The following is a 24255-nucleotide window of genomic DNA, read 5'->3' as shown; positions in this document are numbered from 1 at the left end:
TTTAAAAAGAGAAATATATTTTATTTACATTGGAAGTCTAGTTAGGTTTATTTATTTTTTCTTTCGTGTGTTACCTGTTATCTGCTAAAATGCCTGGGAAAAACTATATTTCACAAGAGGTTTGTGACTACTTTAACAACTATATCCATAAATATAATGGTCCATTCCTCATCCCAGAAGCTAAGAACCCCAACTGTGAAAGTTTCTTAGAGATACTAACACAGGTAGTAACTCTTAAAAAGATTAATAATAATAAAAGAAAATGTATGATAGCACAGGCAGTGATTTCAACAATAATTGGACTGACAAACATTATTGGAGACTTGACAGAGCAAAATAGAGATTTGAAATGAAAGTTAGATAAAACACAGTCTGTTTTAACTAACACCATACAGATCGGTAAATTACAACGTCAATTAAAATTAACAGAACACAGCAGAAACGAATACTCAAATAAAATTACTGAGTTACAAATGAAAATAAAACAAGAAGAAAAAAAATGTAGTGATATTTCTGGGAACAATGCAGATAGTGATCACTTACTGCCACAAAGGAAAGAGTCAAAACAAGTAATAAAACAAGATAAAATGCAAGTGGGCCCCACTAAAAACCCAAGTTCTGTTCCAATTGCCCCTGTCATAATATCTGAGAATTTTAACACCCTGAAAGTTCCTACAGGTTTTTCAAATAAGACTAGGCCAATGACTGTAGCAGCTAAAGACGTTTTTCAGAAATGGCGGGGCACAATCCCCACAAACAGCTTTAATAACTTTTCACAATGGTTTTTCAAGGGGTCTGAAAAAAACATAAAATTAGGTATGAGCATGCAGGAATGGACAGAATTTCTTCAAGATGCCATGGGCCCTATGCCAACAGGTTATTAGGATTCACCTCAAGCATATCTGATCAGGCTGTGAGAATAGTTAAAACCTTTTTCAATTTTACAAGTCTAGAAAAAGAGATTAGTGAAATTACCATGAGACCTCTAGATGGGCCCATTTGAAGTAGCAAAGAGTTTTATTCTGGTGTGTGCTGCGCCAGCCACAGACCCAAATGGTCTGGGGGTCACCAGCTCACATACAGAGGGTACTTGAAGCTCTCCCCAGAAAATGTCTGGAGTTTGTAAAGCTGTATGATCCAAACTCCACAAACTTAGATATGGTGCTCACTAGAGCTGAGAAGTGTTGGAATTATCACCCATACACCATTAAGGCAATTTCTACAGTGAAGCAGTCACTGGAGAACAATCTGAATATTCACAGGCAGGAATCAGAGAGGGGTAACAGAAGGAATGTTTGGGGATATCAGAATAGTAGAGGATCAAATACTGGAAACTGGAGAGACAAGAATTGAAATGGCGATAACAGAGGGGAAAACAAGTATAAAAATTGGAGGCTGAGGCCAAATGAGATAAGCAATAAGGCCAATTTAAGCTATTGGGAACTCAAGCAACAAAACAGGAGAATGGGAGATGAAATTGGGTTTCTAAAGAAACAGCTGACAGAGCTAGAGTGCTCAAATTAAATAATTAATTTTGTTTTTAAGCATATTTGTTTGCAGTGCATTTGTATCATGTAATGTGTACTTTAGTTTTAAGTTCAATTAATAATTGTGTTTTTCATTAAGTTTAGAATGCATAGTTAATTGATGCATTTTCTTTCTAAAAAAAAACAAAAACAAATAACAGATACCACCATTGTGATTAGTTTTGGGAGGCCACATGCAAAAAAATTTCCATGTAAACTGTCTGAAGTCTTATTTTGCAGGAAGAAAACCAATGAAGACAGAGGCTTCTCACCTTTCCTCCCAGCTTTTCCCAATAACACATATTATAGATTGTTGTTTTTCAGGTGTCATCAGGACTGATCTAACCAAGAATCTATGATGGTGGCTTTGGACAAATTAAATAAGTATAAAATATATCACAATGGAGATGTTAAATGGGGCATTAGGCCAAAATAATATATAGCATAAAGGGGTAAATAATAATATAGGACAAGCAACATAAGTTTAAGTAAGGGGGCGAGTGGGATGATGCAATGATAGAGGCACATACCAACTTGAAGTTAACTGTGAATGTGGTTTCTACTGCAAATGGAGTGTTGTAGTGTGAAGTAAATATATGCCTGGTTTTAATCTCTTTTCATTCCTTTGAGGGTCTTGGAAAAAACAAAGTGGTTCAATGATAGAGACGATTGGTAAAGCAAAAGCAAGCACCAGATGCCAAAAGCAAGGACCAGATGCCAAAAGATGACAACAAAGAACTTCAGTGAACGATTATAACTTTTGTTTTACAGGCACAATTCACACTTTATTAATAATGATTTTACTACACGCATACCCATCTAGTGTACCCACACTCACGCACTCATACATGAACTTTTATTTTTTCCCAATTTTAAGACCATTGTATAACTGTTGCTAATGGGGTTTAGCATAGGATTTTGTGTTTCTATGTATAATTTTAAATTCAATTTTATTTAATGAATTGTATAAAGTTAGAATAGGAATTGACAGTCCTAAGAAAAGTACAGAAGAGCTCGTATTGCTGAGGGAATGATATTTCTAAGGGATGGTGGGAGAATTTTCCCTGTAAGGTTTTCGCTCCCACTGTGTTTTTCTGTACTAGTGGGTATAACTAGAAAACGGGGCAACATAGGAGAAGAAAAAGTGAGGGAATGTGGTGACATAGCTTACTGACCTAAAATCTCTTCCCCCCAGATACACCTTTCTCTCTGAATTAAAGACACTCCCAATAGCCTTTGGCTGGCATTTGATAAACCACTCCCTATTGAATTGGGGTATAAAAAACTGGAACTCTCTCTCTCTCTCTTTCTTATCCTGTTCCTGAAAGGATGGCTGATTTTGGACACACTGGAGAATGTGGCTAAGCATATTCATGGGTAAAATCCTGTGATTATTTTAGCAGTGTTGCAGAAATTGTAGTATTGTAGTAAAGTTGCCCTGTCTTAAATATTTGGACTGTTTTGCTGTAAAATAGATGTGTATATATACCTGTAAATATTTATCTTATTATTAACATATATTGATTCCTAATTAACTCTTTGGGAAAAAAATGGAGACCTTTTTAATTAATAACCACACTCCTGAGTCCACAACCCCTGTGCCTTCCTGGCACCCCAAACAGCTCCCCATCCGGATAGGTTTTTTGCGTCAGTAGTCACAATCTCCCAGGATGGTCTCAAGAAGCATGTCCCTCGGGACAGATGATCTGGACAGAGCCACCAAGAGAGCGATTCTCTCGACCGGCTGTCTAATACAGTGTTGAGACAGATCTGAATGATCGTCGTTCCATTGCCTCAGCATGCACAGTTGTAAAGGTCTGAGACGGAACCTGGCAAAAGGAATGATGTCCATGCAGGACACCATCAGACCAATCACCTCCATACACTAAGCCACAGAGGGACTCAAGGAGGTCCGGAGGGCAAGACATGCCTAAGTTAGCTTGCAACGTCTCTGGTCTGTTATAATAGAAATATCCTCATGGATATGGAGTCTAATACCCAGGAATTCCATCCTGGTACTTGGGATAAGAGAACTCTTTTCCAAGTTTATCTTCCATCCATGTGATCGAAGAAGACCGAGAAGGGACTCCAAGAATTATTCCACAAGATGAAAGGATGGTGCTTGCACCAGAATATTGTCCATGTATGGGGCTACTGCAATACCCTGAGTTCTGGCAATGGCTAAAAGAGCCCCCAGAACCTTTGTAAAGATTCTTGGAGCAGTAGCTAGGCCAAATGGAAGGGCAATGAACTGCAAGTGCTGGTCCAGGAATGCAAACCTCAGGAACTGAAAGTGTTCCCAAGTGGATTGGAACATGAAGGTAAGCGTCCTTCAGATCTATAGTGGCCATAAACTGGCCTTCCTGAATTAAAGGAAGGATGGACCTTATCGTCTCCATCTTGAAGGAAGGGACACTAAGAAATTTGTTTACGCACTTTAGGTCCAGAATTGGGCGGAAAGTTTCCTCCTTCTTTGGGACCACGAAAAGGTTTAAATAAAACCCCAAACCTCTTTCTTCAATAGGCATCGGGACAACAACTCCTAAGGAGGATAGATCTGGAAGGCACCCTAGAAAGGCATCCCTCTTTTCTGGTCTGGTAGACAGATTTGAGAGAAGGAATCTGCCCCTTGGCAGATGAGATTTAAAGCCTATTTTGTATCCCTGAGATACCACCTCCAGGATCCACGGATCCTGTATGTCCTTGAACCAGGTGTCTAAAAAAAAAAAAAGGGACAGTCTGCCCCCTACACAATCCGATCCCGGATCGGGGGCCGCCCCTTCATGCCAATTTGTTTTTCGGCAGGCTTCTTATTCTGCTTGGATTTATTCCAGGACTGAGCCGGCTTCCAAGTACTCTTGGATTGCTCTGGCTTGGAGGAGGATTGTTGTCGTTGGGATTTGTCAGAACGAAAATTAGAAGATTGTCATCCCTTAGACTTGTTCTTCTTATCTTGTGGTAGGAAGGCACCCTTGCCTCTGGTAACCATAGAAATAATGGAGTCCAGGCCTGGACCAAATAAAATCTTTCCCTTGAAAGGAAGAGAAAGGAGTCTGGATTTAGAAGTCATATCCGCAGACCAAGACTTCAACCAGAGCGCCCGGTGGGCTAGGACCGTAAAGCCAGAGGCCTTTGCATTTAGGCAAATAATTTTGCATCACAGATAAAAGAATTAGCAATTCTCTGAGCTTTCATTCTGTTTTGACTATCCTCGAGGGGAGACTCCACCTCAATGAGCTCCAACAAAGAGTCGCACCAGTAGGTAGCCGCTCCGGCAACCGCGGCAACTGCAGCCGTCGGTTGAAACTTCTTTCTCAGAAAGGTTTCCATTTTCTTATCCATCGGCTCTCTGAACAAAGAACTATCCTCAAGAGGTATAGTAGTATGTTTAGCAAGCGTAGAGAAAGCGCCATCCACCTTAGGAATGGAGCCCCACAAATCCCGTTGAGACTCCAGGACCAGGAACAACCTTTTAAAAGTAGACAAGGGGGAAAAGGACCAATTCTTTCCCATTCATTCTTAATAAAGTTCGCCATCTTAACCATCACAGGAAAAGTCAAAAAGGGACTGTCTTCGTAAACTCTGTCTAATTTAGGTATCATAGGTTCTTCAGGTTCTTCTGGAACCTCTAACGTAGACATTAGTTAAATAAAAAACGCAAGTGCTCAATTTTAAATCTAAAGGACGGTTCCTCCGCAGGAGGCTTAGATGCTAAGGACTCCGATCCAGAAAGTTCACCCTCTGAAGCTACAGAGGTTAACTCATCATCGGATAACTCGGACATTATCGCTAAATCCGATAAATATTTAGATAACTCTGGGTCAGGAGAGCTATGTTTAACCTTTCTCTTGCGTTTGTTAGAGCGAGGTAATGCACTGAGGGCCGCAGGCACCGCCATTTTTAACTGCGCGGCAAAGTCCACAGGAAGAAGGCCCCCTCCGAATGGAGGATTAGATGTGCTACGGGGAACTGCATGTGGAGTGGATAATGTAGCAAGGGTAGTAATCTCACAGGACGCCGAGTCCTGAGAGGTAGACGGCTCAGAGGGACTAAGAGCCTTAGCAGGCTTGTCTCCCTTCTTAGACTTTATAACAGTGTTAAGGCATGTGGCACATAATTGAGTGGGCGGGAAAACCACGGCCTCCTCACAATATAAACAGGTATGATTTAGTACAGAAGGAGTACCTTCTAACATGTCAGAGTCCCCCATAGCTCAGGTTATACCCACAGAAGGACACAAATAAAAACATTTTTTATTATAGAAAACTGCACCTTTATACTCCCAATGGCTGGGTCACTCACCACCTCCTAGACCCAGACAATTAACAGAGGAAACGCTCTTCTCAGGTTAAAGTCTCAGCTGGAATGGAGGAAATTAACATAGACCACACCCGGTCACATGGAGTGCAAGACAGTACTTCCCCTGTTATTACAAGTACAGCAAGTACTTTCAAAAACAAAAGTGAAACTTAAAAGTGAAACCTTTTTGTTCCAGCCAAAAACACACAGTCTATCAACCCAAGGAAAAAATCACCCAAAGCAGCATGTAAATAATTAATACACTGATTAATTAACCTTCTTCAGAGGGTATTAACCCTGGATCCTATCAAGGTAAAAAGGAGCCACACTGTGACCCTGTTGTAGCATTTTATGTGTAAAAATTTAAACAATATTAACTCCAAGACCCATGCTGTGGAACAAAACACAGCCTCTCAAGTGTGACAGTCTTATAGCAGAACTCCTGACATGGATTTGAGTGAGAGAAAGCAGGCAGTGAAACTCTTCAACACTGATTGCTTAGGCGCTGTAAGCAGTAGTCTGGATGATTTAAAAAAAAAAAAACTTTCATCAATACTCTCACTGAGAGGTTGACATGATTATTTAAAACTCCAGTCCTATTTCGAAGGGCAGATACCCTTTTTCAGGACTCTCCAAATCTTCTGACACTTCTCTGCCACCTCCTAACATGACGAAAGGCAAACAATGACTGGGAAAATGAGGAAGTGGGAGGGATATTTAAGCCCTTGGCTGGGGTGTCTTTGGCTCCTCCTGGTGGCCAGGTGTTGTATTTCCCAACAGTAAGGAATGAAGCCGTGGACTCTCCCTATCTTAGGAAGGAAAACAGAAACTTTACATATTAGTAGTTTGTTTTTTACAAAGTTTAAAAAAGTTACATAGAAAATATAAAAATTTCTCAGGAATAATATAGAGAAATGCCCCCACTGTGAAGAGCTTCACTAACCAGCACTTGTAAAGCATTAAAATAAGAAAATGGCTTTAAATAGAGCTGAAGCCGTAACAGGAAAACAATAGCATGATGAGTAGTAACTGTGCTACTGTAGTTATACCTAACAGTTCAATGTCTCTTTAAATACCAGAAAATTTTAGAATAGTGCAAAGTATTACACTACCTCTACCTGGCTATTTAAAAATGCCACTACTATATTATTAATATTATGCTTACAATAATAGAAGGAAATATTAAAGGGATATGAAACCCAATTTTTTTCTATTTCATGATTCAGATAAATATAGCCACCAATCAGCAAGCTCTACCTAGGGTGCTGAACCAAAAATGGGCTGGCTCCTAAGAACGAAGAAAATTGATTATAGGAGTAAAATTAAACAGTTGCTTACAATTGCATGCTCTATCTGAATCATGAAAGAAATACATGTGTGTTTCATATCCCTTTAAGGAAAGAATCCTTAAAGGGATACTGAACCCAAATTTTTTCTTTCGTGATTCAGATAGAGGAAGCAATTTTAAGCAACTTTCTAATTTACTCCTATTATCAATGTTTCTTCGTTCTCTTGCTATCTTTATATGAAAAAGAAGGCATCTAAGCTTTTTTCTTGGTTCAGAACTATGGACGGCAGTTTTTAAATGGTGTATGAATTTATCCACCAATCAGCAAGGACAACCTAGGTTGTTCACCAAAAATGGGCCGGCATCTAAACTTACATTCTTGCATTTCAAATAAAGATACCACAAGAATAAAGAACATTTGATAATAGGAGGAAATTAGAAAGGTGCTTAAAACTTCATGCTCTATCTGAATCACGAAAGAAAAAATTTTTGGGTTCAGTGTCCCTTTAATATCTATAGTGGAAATAAACTGACCTTGCTCTAGGGACAGAATACCTGAGGGAAGAGACTCCATTTTCAAGTTCAAACCAGGACAAATCAAACCTTTCCTGGTCAATAGTCCTTAGCAAGAACTGAGTGAATTACTACAACCAATATTAAAAAAAAAAAACTCCTAAAAAATATCTTTAAAAGGGATTCTCGAGCCTGAGGAACTGAAAAAAGAGGAAGTCTGACATCATTTATTACATATCCTTTGGAAAGCAATATCTGAATGACCTAAAAGCACTATTGCTTACAATTGTCTGAATCTACTCCTATAGTAAGAGACTGGAAAGGACCAACATACTATTGATTTTTATGTCCTATTAAGCCATAAAGGCCTGAAACCCAAAATTTAAAAGCTGAAAAACTTCAGCACCACAAATCAGAATAAAAAAAAATTCTCACAACAATATAATAGCAATTTCAGTTAATGCTATTTTTTTCTACATTCTGCATAACAGCAAATATTAAATTGAATTTGATGAAAAATGGTGTTCAAACAATCAGAATAAGCACCGGAAACCGTTAGTTTATAAACAGAACAAGGTGATTGCAAAACTTTTTTAAAAGTATATTCTTCTGTCCACAGGATTCTTAAACAAAAAAGCTATCTTTGACCGGGCATAACAGAGTGCCTGTAGAAATGTGTATTAGCTCTAGAGAAATCTTCAAAAAGCTATAATAAACATTGTAAGTACAAGTGACTCATCAAAAAAATAAAAACTACATTTTAGCTTGTATTTAGCGTTAGACTGTTTATGAACTCTATCCAGATTTAAAACCTTTTTCACTGACTTTACATTTATTTTTTAATTCCTTTGTTAGCCTGACAAACAAGAACAAAAAAGGTTTACTCTCTTTAAATGTACACTTCTATAAAATTCCTAATAATAAAAAAATAATAACTAGCAAATGAAGGGCAAATTTCATCAGAAGCTGAACCTGAATGTCTACCTGAGGGAAATGAGTAAGCCCTATATTTAAACTTCCTAGAAACACAGTAGAAAGAATAAACGTGTTTAGATTTCTAGCTGCATTTCCCGTGAGAACTCAGACACAGAACGAGGAGATCCAGCAGCAGATAAACAATTAATATAGTCAGGTACCATTTTCTGTAGGGTAGATTCAGAATGTAAACACAGCTCAGGATCATCCCTAAAGGAAAATGCAGTCAGATTAACAAAATCTCAAAAAGCTTCCCTTTAGCCTCAAAGAGGTAAGGAACATCTTCAAAATATGCAGGAGGCTTTCAAAATATGCAGGAGGCTTTTTTTACAGAAACCCCAGAATTTAATCTGCCTACTGATAGAAAATCTAGCCTTAAAGGGATACTAAACCCAAATGTTTTCTTTCATGATTCAGACAGAGCATGCAAATGTACTCCTACTATCAATTTTTCTTTGTTCTCTTGCTAACTTTATTTAAAAAGCAGGAATTAAAAGTTTAGGAGCCAGCGTATTTTAGGTTCAGCACCCTGGATAGCGCTTGCTTATTGGTGGTTACATTTAGCAAACCAATAAGCAAACATAACCCAGGTTCTAAACCAAAAATGGGCCAGTTCTTAAGCTTTACACTCCTGCTTTTTAAATAAAGATAGCAAGAGAACGAAGAAGAAAAAATTGATAATATGAGAGAATTAGGACATTGCTTAAAATTGCATGCTCTGAATCATTAAAGAAAGAAAATGTGGGTTTAATGTCCCTTTAAAGGCAACACAAATTATCAGCCTAGTTGAGGATTTCTTAACATTGAACTCTTCCTCCTGAATAGCATTAACCCCAGAACCATCAGCCTTCTTGAGATATAAAAAGACATATCAACCTTTACCCCCAAACACAAATAGCAATGTACTTGTATCTAATAATATGTTGCTGTGACTAACGCTGCAAATGGTGCCATACATTTTGAAGAGATATGATAAGCAATCTTACTACAGTAATAATTAACATATGAAATAATAGTACTTAAAATATCAGTTTGCATATATCATAAATTGTATAGAAGAAAAAAACAGCAGTTGCTATACAAACAAAGCAGTGAAGTAAGAACAAAATATAATCTGCAGTAACGCAGAAGATAACAATCCTAATGAGCATATGAAGGCATACACTAATCACTAATATTTTCAATAATCTCAAACTATAAAGATTCATACAGCCTCATTCCCAGGGTGTATTCCGGAGCAAAATAATTCAAACCGGAATTCAAGAAGCTGGGAAGGCCCCAGAACTGTCATGCAGCTTTCTGCTGGATCGCATTAAGGACTAGTGATCAAAAAACCTGTTGGCATGGAGAGAAATCTTGTAAAATCTTTGGGGGCTCTTCTGAGCATTATTTTGCCATGTAAGTTTCTCTCCTTCACATACAGAGCTCTGTATAGCAAGATAATAAATGGTTCTCAAGATAAAATTTGCTTTTCTAAATTTGAAGGATTTCACAGTACTGACGAGACTTCGACAGAGCATCTCACCAGAGTGGAGAACTTTAGATCATCAGGCCCTAAATAAGTAATAATAATTCTCATAGTCCATAAGAGCCTTGGAAACCCCAAGGAAATGTTCTAGAGGTGTATAAGGTGCCTGCAAACCAGGACCATATAGCTGTAGTTCTCAACTGTGATCAGAGAGCAGCTAGAACCATGCAGTATTGAGCATATTGTACTTACAGGGGGTTTAACCTGTGTTCCACTTAAGGTCACATAATAGCCGACAGAAACAGAACGGATACCAGAAGGTAGGGGCTATAAAGGGATGGGGAGATACCCTTCAGACTTCTGAAAGGAGTTTCTATATAATTTAGACCAGCAGTCGCCAACCAGTGGTCTGTGGAGAAGATGATGGTGGTCCTTGACACCATCAACCAGGAATTAATCTCCTCTGATGGCGCCACCCCCGTTGTGCCGCAAACTCCGTACAGTGCCTAGCTGGACATCAGTGAAAATCGACAGAGGTGGAGTTAAATTACAATCTCCCTATGCACATTGTGTAGTTCTGCACAACTTGCATAGGTAGATTGTATATTTAACTACTCCCGCCCCGCGCGCTGTTCAGAGGAAGATGCTTCCATTCTAAAGCCAGCAGAGGTTGGTATAGTCTTGGCTTGAAATAGTAGAATTAAAGTATATAAAAAAAGAAAATCTAAAAAAAAAAAAAATTCTCTCTTAAAAAAAATAATAATTTTATTTTCTTCCCTTTACCTGTCTCTTTGTAGTTGTTTTCCTAATTCCTTCACATGGACTTACATCACTGTCTTCCTCCCCTCCATCTTCTTTTTTATTAAATATTAATTATTTTTCATTCTAATAATTTTCCCGCGCGCAAAGCCTTTCCACCTGAATTCCAGTAATTGTCATCCAGCAGATCAGCCATATCCCACCAGTATTATAGTAATTGCCAGTAACATCAGCCGTGGTTAACTCACATCAATAGAGAGCTTTCTGATATAAACTTAATTTATTCTGTCATTTAGTTAGTTAATTCCAAAAAAGCCTCTCTACCCAGCATCAAAGCAGGTCCCAGGGAGAGGAGGTAGCAGACTTCTCTCCCCAGCAGCTTAGCATGTTCCAGGAAGAGGAGGTCAGCATTCTCACTCCCCAGTAGCAGTGGCCTAAAACAAAAATAGAAGAAAGTTTTGGGCTGGGCCATCTGACTAACTCAGGTCCAAACCAGTGGGAGGTCTGGTACTTGGTTAGTCTACCCCAGGGGGGAGAAATATAATGGAAGCTTCTGTTACTGTTGTACTTGGAGAGGACTGCAGGCCAGCCTCCTCCCCACCAACTATGGAGCCAGGAATTTGAGGGGATTCTATGATTTGGGAGGTGGGTGACCAGGGTACATTTGGAGTACTTTTACCCTGGATTCAGGTTTACACAGTTTCCATGAATTCCCAGAGACTCCGAGGTCTGGAGGGAACTGATACAGAGTTGGGATTCCTGCGTTTTGTTGGAGTATAAGGTGACAGCCCAATTCAGTATTGCCTGCTCCAACCCCCCCCCCCCCCCCCAGACTCTTATGTTTCTGTATATCTAGTCTAGATGTGAGACACAGAACAGGAGATTACACACAGCACAGACAACCTAATGCGGAGACCTCCTGCTGCTATGTGTCTGTATATCTAGTCTAGGTGTGAAGTGTCTTTCTGTTATTGTGCAAGTCATCCATTGTCCTTTTGTAAGTCAGGATGCTTTTCCTGATGTTCGTCTCGTGCTGCATCCGCCATGCTGGAGGTGGAATAAAATAGCTTTAATAAAGCTTAATATCATAACTAAGTGCAAATACTGCCTGTATAAATCTATGACAAGTGTTGTGAATATAATTTTGGAGTTGATTGAAATCACTAAGCAAGTGTGTTTTGAGACACTAGATTTTGGTTTTTCTTTTATTGTGTACAGCATACAAACATATGTTGTGCTAATTATCGCTAAAAATATTTTCACCAATCCAGGAGAAGGGCTGAGATTAAATAGAACAAGTATGGGACTTTGAATCATACGCCCTGAGGAAGCCCCATTGACGTCTAGGTCACGTGGGGGGTGAAACGGCCATTGGCGTGGAACATCACTTTTGCACAGCTGGGAATCAAGCCTCAATTCGTTTGCTCGATGCAAATGGCAAACACAGCCTTGGAATCATGCAAGTTGTAAATACAGCTTTGGAACCGCTATAAGAAGCAAGTTTTGTATCCGGACCAGACTACGGCATAAGGACATAACGGAGAATAAACCGACTACCCAGGAGTCACTTGATAAGTATCCTTGGACTATCGAGTCTAATTTTCTAAATGGAACATATCCCTTGGGAAACTAAGTAACAGAGTGAACCCTGTTTGCAACAGTTTTAACACATGTTGCAATGAAACATAAGTAACTTTTTAATATGTCCATCTTTTGCCTGCTGGTTACATTTTACGCTAATGGTTCATATTTGCTGTAATTACGCTAGTAGTATTTTATTAACATAGATCCCTCATATGTTTTACTATGGTAGCTGAAACCTTTTATTATATTGGTGCTACCCTCTGGTAAGGGTGTTGCTTATTAATACGAATGTGTAAAATAAGCCTTACATGTTACAAACACTTTACATGTATTTTCTTTCCATACTTAGAAGTATTAGACATAGATCCTCAGGTATTTTTCTCATGATAGCAAATTTCCAATCAGTTTGGGTTATCCTCTGAGAGAGAGGTGTTGCCAATACTATCCTGTTGTTTTCTAGTTATTTTGCATGGATCCCCTTCAATATCCATGGTAGCAGATTCCTGTGTAATCACAGGGCTACCCACTGGTTTGGGGTGTTGCTAAATAACTTTGTACTAACTTTATTAAAGGTTACCATTTTGCATCGTAAGCAACAATTGTGAGCTGGCCAGCTTTTTCTATGTGTTTTCTATATTTTGAAACACTTGATATTTATTTGCACTTGTAATAAAATTTATTTATTAATTATTTATGTGTGTTTTGATTTAGGGGACCCAGCCGCCGACCAGTTTGCGCTGGGGAGGGGAGCACCGATCTCAATATGTATAATTAGATGGGACTGTGTCTATATATCCCTGTCTTTCTCTGGAGAGGACACTACTGTGTCCTCCGTGTTTCTCTCTTTTGGAATAGTGAATATATATATATATATATATATATATATATATATATATATATATATATATACACATATATATATATATATATACACATATATATATATATATATACACACACACACAGAGAGAGAAGTACACTCACACGAACGAAAAACCAGCTCCTGTACTATGGTGATTTACCACCTGGGTGCAACTTCTTTTAGCCCAGTAATGCTTTTCACGGAGCAGAACTTTCCTGTAGTATATCAGTCTGATCCCGCCTATTGCGGTCAGTCCAGCGCCAATATACCAGGCAATACCACTCTGAACAAGGAACACAGCACTCCCCAGACGATCGTTTCAGCCTTCATTGGGCCTCGTCAGTAAGGTGTAGCAGTGTTCCTCTAAGCACACTGAGCAAGGAGTCCACGTCTGGTTGCCCCTTTTTCCCCATAGTGATAGGCATCGCCGGGGCTTCACGCTTTGCGTGGTGACGTTATGAATAGAAAAAGGTAGGAGCGGGTGGGAGCCCACAGATCTCCCTCAAGGTGGGAGAGTGCTAGTGACGGCTCTGAGCCGTCGTTAGCACCAGAGTGGGAAACTCTGCGATGGCTCAGAGCTGTCATTAGCCCTCAAAGGGTTAACACTATACAGCCTAAAATTATATTACCTGAGTAGTGTTCTTGTTTCCATTTGTAAAGTTATATTTCTACAAGGGAAACTAACTACTGATGATTATGTCTATAAATGTGGATATGTCATTTGACATTATTGTGAAATCTACATTTATTTAGCTTCGACAGACACAAGCCTATTTACTTAGAGGAGGAATTTTTAAGGTATTAGACTACAGATTTTACTTCTAATACTTAATTAATCTGTAAATAAAGGCAACTCATTCATACACAGATATTACAATCCCTACATCCCCTGATTCAACATTACCATTAAACCACTAGTTTATGAGGCACTTCATTAGCCCTAAACGTATAGCCTGAAAATGACAAGAAACCCAAAATGTTTCTTTCATAATTCAGATATAGCATGTAATTTTAAACAACTCTTCAATTTACTTCTAATATGATATTTTCTTTGTTCTCTCTGTTTCCTCAGTTGAAAAGCACTGACGTAAGCTCAGGAGCGTGCATGTGTCTGTAGCACTTTATGGCAGCAGTTTTGGAAGAATGTTATACATTTATAAGAGCACTAGATAGCACTGGCAGCACTTGTTCCTGCCATGTAATAATACAGACGTACCTAGGTATCTCTTCAACAAGAATATCATTATAACAAAGTACATTTAGCCACCAATTAGCAAGTGTAACCCAGGTTCTGAAACAAAAATGGGCCGGTTCCTAAACTTTACATTCCTACTTTTTAAATAAAGATAGCAAGCCCTCAACTGCACTGCTCCCCCCCTACATTTCAGACTTTGTCTCCAGATGCTCTCCCTCCTGTCTCCTTTGCTCTGCTCACGATCTCCTCCTCTCTTGTTACTTCCTCACATTCCTGTTTACAGGACTTCTCCAGACTGGCCCCCATCTTGTGGAACTCCCTGCCTCGCTCTACAAGACTCTCCCATAGTTTTAACAGCTTCAAGCGCTCCCTAAAGACTCTACTATTCAGGGATGCATACAACCTACACTAACCTTTCCCACTCTATTGCTTTCCCCTTGAACCCCTTAGAATGTAAGCCTATGAGCCCAGCTGTTTGTAGATCGCCTTCATAAGAGCCGACTACAACAGTCAAACTCTCTGCAGGGCCCTCTACCCACTTGATCCCTACAAAAGTTATCCTGTATACGACTATGTTTACAGCGCTGCAGAATCTGTTGGCGCTCTACCTAATAGCAAGAGAACGAAGAAAAACATAATTTATGTAAGAACTTACCTGATAAATTCATTTTTCATATTAGCAAGAGTCCATGAGCTAGTGAAGTATGGGATATACATTCCTACCAGGAGGGGCAAAGTTTCCCAAACCTCAAAATGCCTATAAATACACCCCTCACCACACCCACAAATCAGTTTAACGCATAGCCAAGAAGTGGGGTGATAAGAAAAAAGTGCAAAAGCATAAAAAATAAGGAATTGGAATAATTGTGCTTTATACAAAAAAATCATAACCACAAAAAAGGGTGGGCCTCATGGACTCTTGCTAATATGAAAGAAATGAATTTATCAGGTAAATTCTTACATAAATTATGTTTTCTTTCATGTAATTAGCAAGAGTACATGAGCTAGTGACGTATGGGATAATGACTACCCAAGATGTGGATCTTCCACGCAAGAGTCACTAGAGAGGGAGGGATAAAATAAAGACAGCCAATTCCGCTGAAAATAATCCACACCCAAAATAAAGTTTAAATCTTATAATGAAAAAAACTGAAATTATAAGCAGAAGAATCAAACTGAAACAGCTGCCTGAAGTACTTTTCTACCAAAAACTGCTTCAGAAGAAGAAAACACATCAAAATGGTAGAATTTAGTAAAAGTATGCAAAGAAGACCAAGTTGCTGCTTTGCAAATCTGATCAACCGAAGCTTCATTCCTAAACGCCCAGGAAGTAGAAACTGACCTAGTAGAATGAGCTGTAATCCTTTGAGGCAGAGTTTTACCCGACTCGACATAGGCATGATGAATTAAAGATTTTAACCAAGATGACAAAGAAATGGCAGAGGCCTTCTGACCTTTCCTAGAACCGGAAAAGATAACAAATAGACTAGAAGTCTTTCGGAAATTCTTAGTAGCTTCAACATAATATTTCAAAGCTCTAACTACATCCAAAGAATGCAATGATTTCTCCTTAGAATTCTTAGGATTAGGACATAATGAAGGAACCACAATTTCTCTACTAATGTTGTTAGAATTCAAAACCTTAGGTAAAAATTTAAAAGAAGTTGGCAACACCGCCTTATCCTGATGAAAAATCAGAAAAGGAGACTCACAAGAAAGAGCAGATAATTCAGAAACTCTTCTAGCAGAAGAGATGGCCAAAAGAAACAAAACTTTCCAAGAAAGTAATTTAATGTCCAATAAATGCATAGGTTCAAACGGAGGAGCTTGAAGAGCCCCCAGAACCAAATTCAAACTCCAAGGAGGAGAAATTGACTTAATGACAGGTTTTATACGAACCAAAGCTTGTACAAAACAATGAATATCAGGAAGATTAGCAATCTTTCTGTGAAAAAGAACAGAAAGAGCAGAGATTTGTCCTTTCAAGGAACTTGCAGACAAACCTTTATCCAAACCATCCTGAAGAAACTGTAAAATTCTCGGAATTCTAAAAGAATGCCAGGAAAAATGATGAGAAAGACACCAAGAAATGCAAGTCTTCCAGACTCTATAATATATCTTCCTAGATACAGATTTACGAGCCTGTAACATAGTATTAATCACAGAGTCAGAGAAACCTCTTTGACTAAGAATCAAGCGTTCAATCTCCATACCTAAATTTAAATTTAAGGATTTGAGATCCTGATGGAAAAAAGGACCTTGCGACAGAAGGTCTGGTCTTAACGGAAGAGTCCACGGTTGGCAAGAGGCCATCCGAACAAGATCCGCATACCAAAACCTGTGAGGCCATGCTGGAGCCACCAGCAGAACAAACGAGCATTCCTTCAGAATCTTGGAGATTACTCTTGGAAGAAGAACTAGAGGCGGAAAGAGATAGGCAGGATGATACTTCCAAGGAAGTGACAATGCATCCACTGCTTCCGCCTGAGGATCCCTGGATCTGGACAGATACCTGGGAAGTTTCTTGTTTAGATGAGAAGCCATCAGATCTATTTCTGGAAGTCCCCACATTTGAACAATCTGAAGAAATACCTCTGGGTGAAGAGACCATTCGCCCGGATGTAACGTTTGGCGAATGAGATAATCCGCTTCCCAATTGTCTATACCTGGGATATGAACCGCAGAAACTAGACAGGAGCTGGATTCCGCCCATACCAGTATTCGAGATATTTCTTTCATAGCCAGAGGACTGTGAGTCCCTCCTTGATTGATGTATGCCACAGTTGTGACATTGTCTGTCTGAAAACAAATGAACGATTCTCTCTTTAGAAGAGGCCATGACTGAAGAGCTCTGAAAATTGCACGGAGTTCCAAAATATTGATTGGTAATCTCACCTCCTGAGATTCCCAAACCCCTTGTGCTGTCAGAGACCCCCAAACAGCTCCCCAACCTGTCAGACTTGCATCTGTTGAAATTACAGTCCAGGTCGGAAGAACAAAAGAAGCCCCCTGAACTAAACGATGGTGATCTGTCCACCACGTCAGAGAGTGTCGTACAATTGGTTTTAAAGATATTAATTGAGATATCTTTGTGTAATCCCTGCACCACTGGTTCAGCATACAGAGCTGAAGATGTCGCATGTGAAAACGAGCAAAGGGGATCGCGTCCGATGCAGCAGTCATAAGACCTAGAATTTCCATGCATAAGGCTACCAAAGGGAATGATTGTGATTGAAGGTTTCGACAAGCTGAGATCAATTTTAGACGTCTCTTGTCTGTCAGAGACAGAGACATGGACACTGAATCTATCTGGAAACCTAAAAAGTTTACCCTTGTCTGAGGAATCAATGAACTTTTCGGTAAATTGATCCTCCAACCATGATCTTGAAGAAACAACACAAGTCGATTTGTATGAGATTCTGCTAAATGTGAAGACTGAGCAAGTACCAAGATATTGTCCAAATAAGGAAATACCACAATACCCTGTTCTCTGATTACAGACAGAAGGGCACCGAGAACCTTTGTAAAAATTCTTGGAGCTGTTGCTAGGCCAAACGGCAGAGCAACAAATTGGTAATACTTGTCTAGGAAAGAGAATCTCAGAAACTGATAGTGATCTGGATGAATCGGAATATGCAGATATGCATCCTGTAAATCTATTGTGGACATATAATGCCCTTGCTGAACAAAAGGCAGGATAGTCCTTATAGTTACCATTTTGAATGTTGGTATCCTTACATAACGATTCAATATTTTTAGATCCAGAACTGCTCTGAAGGAATTCTCCTTCTTTGGTACAATGAAGAGATTTGAATAAAACCCCAGCCCCTGTTCCAGAACTGGAACTGGCATAATTACTCCAGCCAACTCTAGATCTGAAACACATTTCAGAAATGCTTGAGCTTTCGCTGGATTTACTGGGACACGGGAAAGAAAAAATCTCTTTTCAGGAGGCCTTATCTTGAAGCCAATTCTGTACCCTTCTGAAACAATGTCCTGAATCCAAAGATTGTGAATTGAATTGATCCAAATTTCTTTAAAAAAAACGTAATCTGCCCCCTACCAGCTGGGCTGGAATGAGGGCCGTACCTTCATGTGGACTTGGGAGCTGGCTTTGGTTTTCGAAAAGGCTTGGATTTATTCCAGACTGGAGATGGTTTCCAAACTGATACCGCTCCTGTGGGTGAAGGATCAGGCTTTTGTTCCTTATTGTGACGAAAGGAACGAAAACGATTATTAGACCTAAATTTACCTTTAGATTTTTTATCCTGTGGTAAAAAAGTTCCTTTCCCTCCAGTAACAGTTGAGATAATAGAATCCAACTGAGAACCAAATAATTTATTACCCTGGAAAGAAAGGGAAAGCAGAGTAGACTTAGAAGACATATCAGCATTCCAAGTTTTAAGCCATAAAGCTCTTCTAGCTAAAATAGCTAGAGACATATACCTGACATCGACTCTAATGATATCAAAGATGGCATCACAAATAAAGTTATTAGCATGTTGAAGAAGATTAACAATGCTATGAGAATTATGATCTGTTACTTGTTGCGCTAAAGCTTCTAACCAAAAAGTTGAAGCTGCAGCAACATCCGCTAAAGATATAGCTGGTCTAAGAAGATTACCTGAACATAAGTAAGCTTTTCTTAGAAAGGATTCAATCTTCCTATCTAAAGGATCCTTAAAGGAAGTACTATCTGCCGTAGGAATAGTAGTACGTTTAGCAAGAGTAGAGATAGCCCCATCAACTTTAGGGATTTTGTCTCAAAACTCTAATCTGTCAGATGGCACAGGATATAATTGCTTAAAATGTTTAGAAGGAGTAAATGAATTACCCAAATTATTCCATTCCCTGGAGATTACTTCAGAAATAGCATCAGGGACAGGAAAAACTTCTGGAATAACTACAGGAGATTTAAAAACCTTATTTAAACGTTTAGATTTAGTATCAAGAGGACCAGAATCCTCTATTTCTAATGCAATTAAGACTTCTTTAAGTAAAGAACGAATAAATTCCATTTTGAATAAATATGAAGATTTATCAGCATCAACCTCTGAGACAGAATCCTCTGAACCAGAGGAACCATTATCAGAATCAGAATGATGATGTTCATTTAAAAATTCATCTGAAAAATGAGAAGTTTTAAAAGACCTTTTACGTTTACTAGAAGGAGGAATAACAGACATGGCCTTCTTAATGGATTTAGAAACAAAATCTCTTATGTTAACAGGAACACTCTGAGTATTAGATGTTGACGGAACAGCAACAGGTAATGTAACATTACTAAAGGAAATATTATCTGCATTAACAAGTTTGTCATGACATTCATTACAAACAACAGCTGGAGGAACAGATACCACAAGTTTACAGCAGATACACTTAACTTTGGTCGATCCAGCACCAGGCAGCGTTTTTCCAGAAGTATCTTCTGACTCAGTGTCAATCTGGGACATCTTGCAATATGTAATAGAAAAAACAACATATAAAGCAAAATTGATCAAATTCCTTAAATGACAGTTTCAGGAATGGGAAAAAAATGCCAGTGAACAAGCTTCTAGCAACCAGAAGCAATAAACAATGAGACTTAAATAATGTGGAGACAATAGTGACGCCCATATTTTTTAGCGCCAAAAAAGACGCCCACATTATTTGGCGCCAAAAATGACGCCACATCCGGAACGCCGACACTTTTGGCGCAAAAAACACGTCAAAAATGACGCAACTTCCGGCGACGCGTATGACGCCGGAAACAGAAAAAAAAATTTGTGCCAAAAAAGTCCGCGCCAAGAATGACGCAATAAAATGAAGCATTTTCAGCCCCCGCGAGCCTAACAGCCCACAGGGGAAAAAAGTCAAATTTTAAGGTAAGAAAAAAATTGATTGATTCATATGCATTATCCCAAATATGAAACTGACTGTCTGAAATAAGGAATGTTGAACATTCTGAGTTAAGGCAAATAAATGTTTGAATACATATATTTAGAACTTTAAATAAAAGTGCCCAACCATAGCTTAGAGTGTCACAGAAAATAAGACTTACTTACCCCAGGACACTCATCTACATGTAGTAGAAAGCCAAACCAGTACTGAAACGAGAATCAGTAGAGGTAATGGTATATATAAGAGTATATCGTCGATCTGAAAAGGGAGGTAAGAGATGAATCTCTACGACCGATAACAGAGAACCTATGAAATAGACCCCGTAGAAGGAGATCATTGAATTCAAATAGGCAATACTCTCTTCACATCCCTCTGACATTCACTGCACGCTGAGAGGAAAACCGGGCTCCAACCTGCTGCGGAGCGCATATCAACGTAGAATCTAGCACAAACTTACTTCACCACCTCCATAGGAGGCAAAGTTTGTAAAACTGATTTGTGGGTGTGGTGAGGGGTGTATTTGTAGGCATTTTGAGGTTTGGTAAACTTTGCCCCTCCTGGTAGGAATGTATATCCCATACGTCACTAGCTCATGGACTCTTGCTAATTACATGAAAGAAATTGATAATAGGAGTAAATTAGAAAGTTGCTTAAAAAAATAGTATCCCTTTAAAACAATGTGCTTTGTTTCATATATATAAAAAAAAAAGTTGTATCCTTCTGCATCCTAAAACAGCATATTTCAAAGCATTAAAATCTAACGAATCTCACACTAATGAGTCTCCTAATTACTTACACAGTTTAAATTAATATTTTTGAATAATGTTAGGTTAGAAATATATTGATTCGTTACCTACACAGGGGACACTTAGAGAATGTAATATAAAATATTTAATTAAGCAATGTTAAAAATTACAATGTTCATTCATTATTTATTTTGCTTCCATTTGCTGTAAAAGACTGTAATTTGAGGGAAAATGGTGCTCCTAGTAATGAGGCCATAAAGCAAATTTTATAACCAATGTTTCCTTCAAAATGCTATAAATTGCCTAAATCAGTTACACGCTTGACAATGAATGCTAAAGCAACAAACTAATTTTAGCTTTCCCTTCATGACCACAATCTCACTAAAGTCTGTAATTAGTTTTGCAAATCTTTAACAGCATTAACGCTTTTAAAACATTATTATAGTACATAGGTCTTCTGCAATTCAGTACTTAATTAGTGTTATAAACTATGCATGTATAAAATAGCTTTAGTGTTCATTTAAATCCTATTTACTGAAGAATGAAACCAATAAATACTCCTACTTGTGAATGACTCAGTAATGCACAAGAATGTCACCACCAACCTAAATGGGATGCAATCATCTTTACATACACCTGCTATTAAACTGGTCAAGGGATAATGACCTGACAAACAAGTTTAGCAGACCAAGCCCTGTATATCATGGTTACTGAAGTTTCCTCCCTAATTAGATGCCTCACATGGCTTTACCCTGCTAAAGACACAGGAAGTCAGACCATCAAAGAAATGACAAAAGGACAAAGGTTGAAATCATTGACCTCTTATAAACTTTAACAGATCAAACATTTGTAATATATGTCAATGTTGATGAAAAGCTGTTACAATCCAACTACCTTTGTAGCTTACAAAATTACACCTAACAATGAAAGTAAGTAGCACTGCTTCCAGTCCAAGCTAAATAAATCCAGTACAATTTTGGGATCTTGTAAATAAAGGTGCATATTTTAAGAGGGAGAATTTGCCTTCTAGTAAGAAGTTTGTAAAACTACTATTAATTTCAAATTTGTAATCATATGACATACATACACATATCTAACAGTAAGTACCAGCACACCAACACATACTACATTAAATGTACTTGTGAGATGAAGTTATATTGTTAAACTTATTTACACAATGAAACATTAATTAAGCACCAGAGTGCCTACCAATTCTATGTTTCATGTTATGTGTGTGTTTAAAAATGTTTTTCAACTAAACTTTATTATATGTGTTACGTTTTCTGCTCTCACCATTTCTCCTTCCAATACTGTACAAGCTATTCCAATACATTCTCCAGATTACACCTTTTAATTTTGGTGATTACTCCTGAGTCCTGTATAATATCAAGATAGAAGTAAACAGCCTGTTTGTCACTTTAACATGAGCCCTGGCTGATCTCCTAACAAATCTGTGTTGATCTGGGCTACAGCTGGGGATAACAAGCATATACACACAGTTTTCATAAAACCATACACAGAAGAAGATGATATTACCAGATGTCAAATCACACATAAAGCATGTTCTGGGTAGCAATACACAAAGTGTGGGTTTACATGGAAACAAGAAATCTCTGTGTGATGTGTGGTACGTGGGCGATGTGACCCTGCAGGTCTCTGGGTCATCAAGGAGAAATGCAATGAATGTGATATACATGGAGGCCGAAGTCTGGGGAGATATTGTTGCCCAGCTGGGTAATGTACAAATCATTAAAAGCCCCTTTGCTGCTAGTGAGACAGCTGGATGGCAGAGTGCTGTGTATGAGAACTGATTTGCACTGTGAATAGAAGACACACTGCTTACCTGCATCCCGGGGAGGCCGCCGGTCTGCATAGGGGAAAGAGCCATGCTGATGTGCCCGTAGCTTGCACTCCGGCCCTAAGATCCACTGCAAGCCGAGGACACCTCCCCCACACCCCGGGCTTCCCTCTGTCTCTCAGCCCGGGCCCAAGAGGAGGAGAGATTGCAGAGAACAGATGCACAAACACTGTGAGAGTTGGTCAGCAGGAAGAGATTTGCTTTATTATTATGATTATGATGATGATTTCCGGCTACTGTGGGGTTATTTTGATAGTCAGTACAAATATAGGAATCCCAACCTTCGTTAAAAAAAAATTACAAAAAAACACACAGGGCAGGGTATACTCTTTTCTCTCGTGTTTCCTCGTTTACAGAAACTAGACCAGGAAACAAGAAGAAAAAAACACCCACATACCCTCCTCCTTCTGAGTCTCTTCCCCTCATTACAGCTCCTCCTGCAAACTGTGAGCAGAGGCAGAGAAATCATGACAGTTTGACAATAGCGCTCAGTAAGGTTTTCTTACTGAATAACTTCCACAGTTGCAATAGTGCATCTCTTCACTGCGTTGATAATGTAAATTCAAGCTTTTTTCTTATTTGCCCATTTTTGGATTAGTCGATATCTATTGTTCAGACAGGATATTATTAATTGCAAAGGAATATTAAAGCTGTTTTCTTTCTAAATCTTACTTTACAAAATAAACAGAATAAGGGGTTCCATCGTTCTGTGTATGATGTCAATTATAAGCTAGAGACGCACATTTCCCTGCTTCATACAAATTTGGGACATAAAAAAGTAATGCATGGCTACCAGCCTTAATACAAGCTTTGGAGACGTATAAACAGTTTTCCAATTATTCAATTAATGGGAAAATCCAATATTATCCCCATTCATGTAAATACAGCAGAACTAGATTTTCTTAAACAGAAAACCCCCTTCCCTATCACAAATACTCTTAGATACCTGGGGTTACATATACCAAAAAACCCTCAAGACTTATTTCAGGATAATTATATGTCACTTCAAACCACTGTTTTTTCTTTGCTAGACGCATGGCACAAACAAGGTCACCTTTCTTGGATTGGTCGAATAAATACGATAAAAATGATGATAGTCCCTAAATATTTATATTTATTTGAGGCTCTTCCTATATCAATACCAGGTCACTATATATGTACTCAACAAAGGATGTTAGAATCTTTCTTCTGGGCATATAAATAGGCTTACCAGAAGTCCCACTTTTACTGGGATTGTCCCGGTTTGGAGGCGCTGTCCCAGTGTCCCACCCAGTTGTTCATTCTGTCCCAATAGGGTTGCCA

At 38.7% G+C, this 24255-nt stretch overlaps 1 protein-coding gene across 1 annotated transcript in view; it reads right to left on the bottom strand.

Annotated features, from left to right (window-relative positions):
* STK24 (serine/threonine kinase 24) overlaps positions 1-23303 on the bottom strand; it is a 280157-nt gene extending 256854 nt beyond the window's left edge. Inside the window, exon 1 of the mRNA XM_053707822.1 lies at positions 22939-23303. Coding sequence (XP_053563797.1) covers positions 22939-22983 — 45 coding nt within the window. The 5' untranslated portion in view covers positions 22984-23303. The remainder of the gene's footprint in view (positions 1-22938) is intronic.
* Between the last annotated feature and the right edge of the window lie 952 nt (positions 23304-24255).

The sequence above is a fragment of the Bombina bombina genome, chromosome 3, assembly GCF_027579735.1.
Source record: "Bombina bombina isolate aBomBom1 chromosome 3, aBomBom1.pri, whole genome shotgun sequence".
In the NCBI taxonomy this organism is placed as follows: domain Eukaryota; kingdom Metazoa; phylum Chordata; class Amphibia; order Anura; family Bombinatoridae; genus Bombina; species Bombina bombina.
Note: the sequence above shows the minus strand (reverse complement) of the source record. Positions and strands in the feature narration are given on the sequence as shown.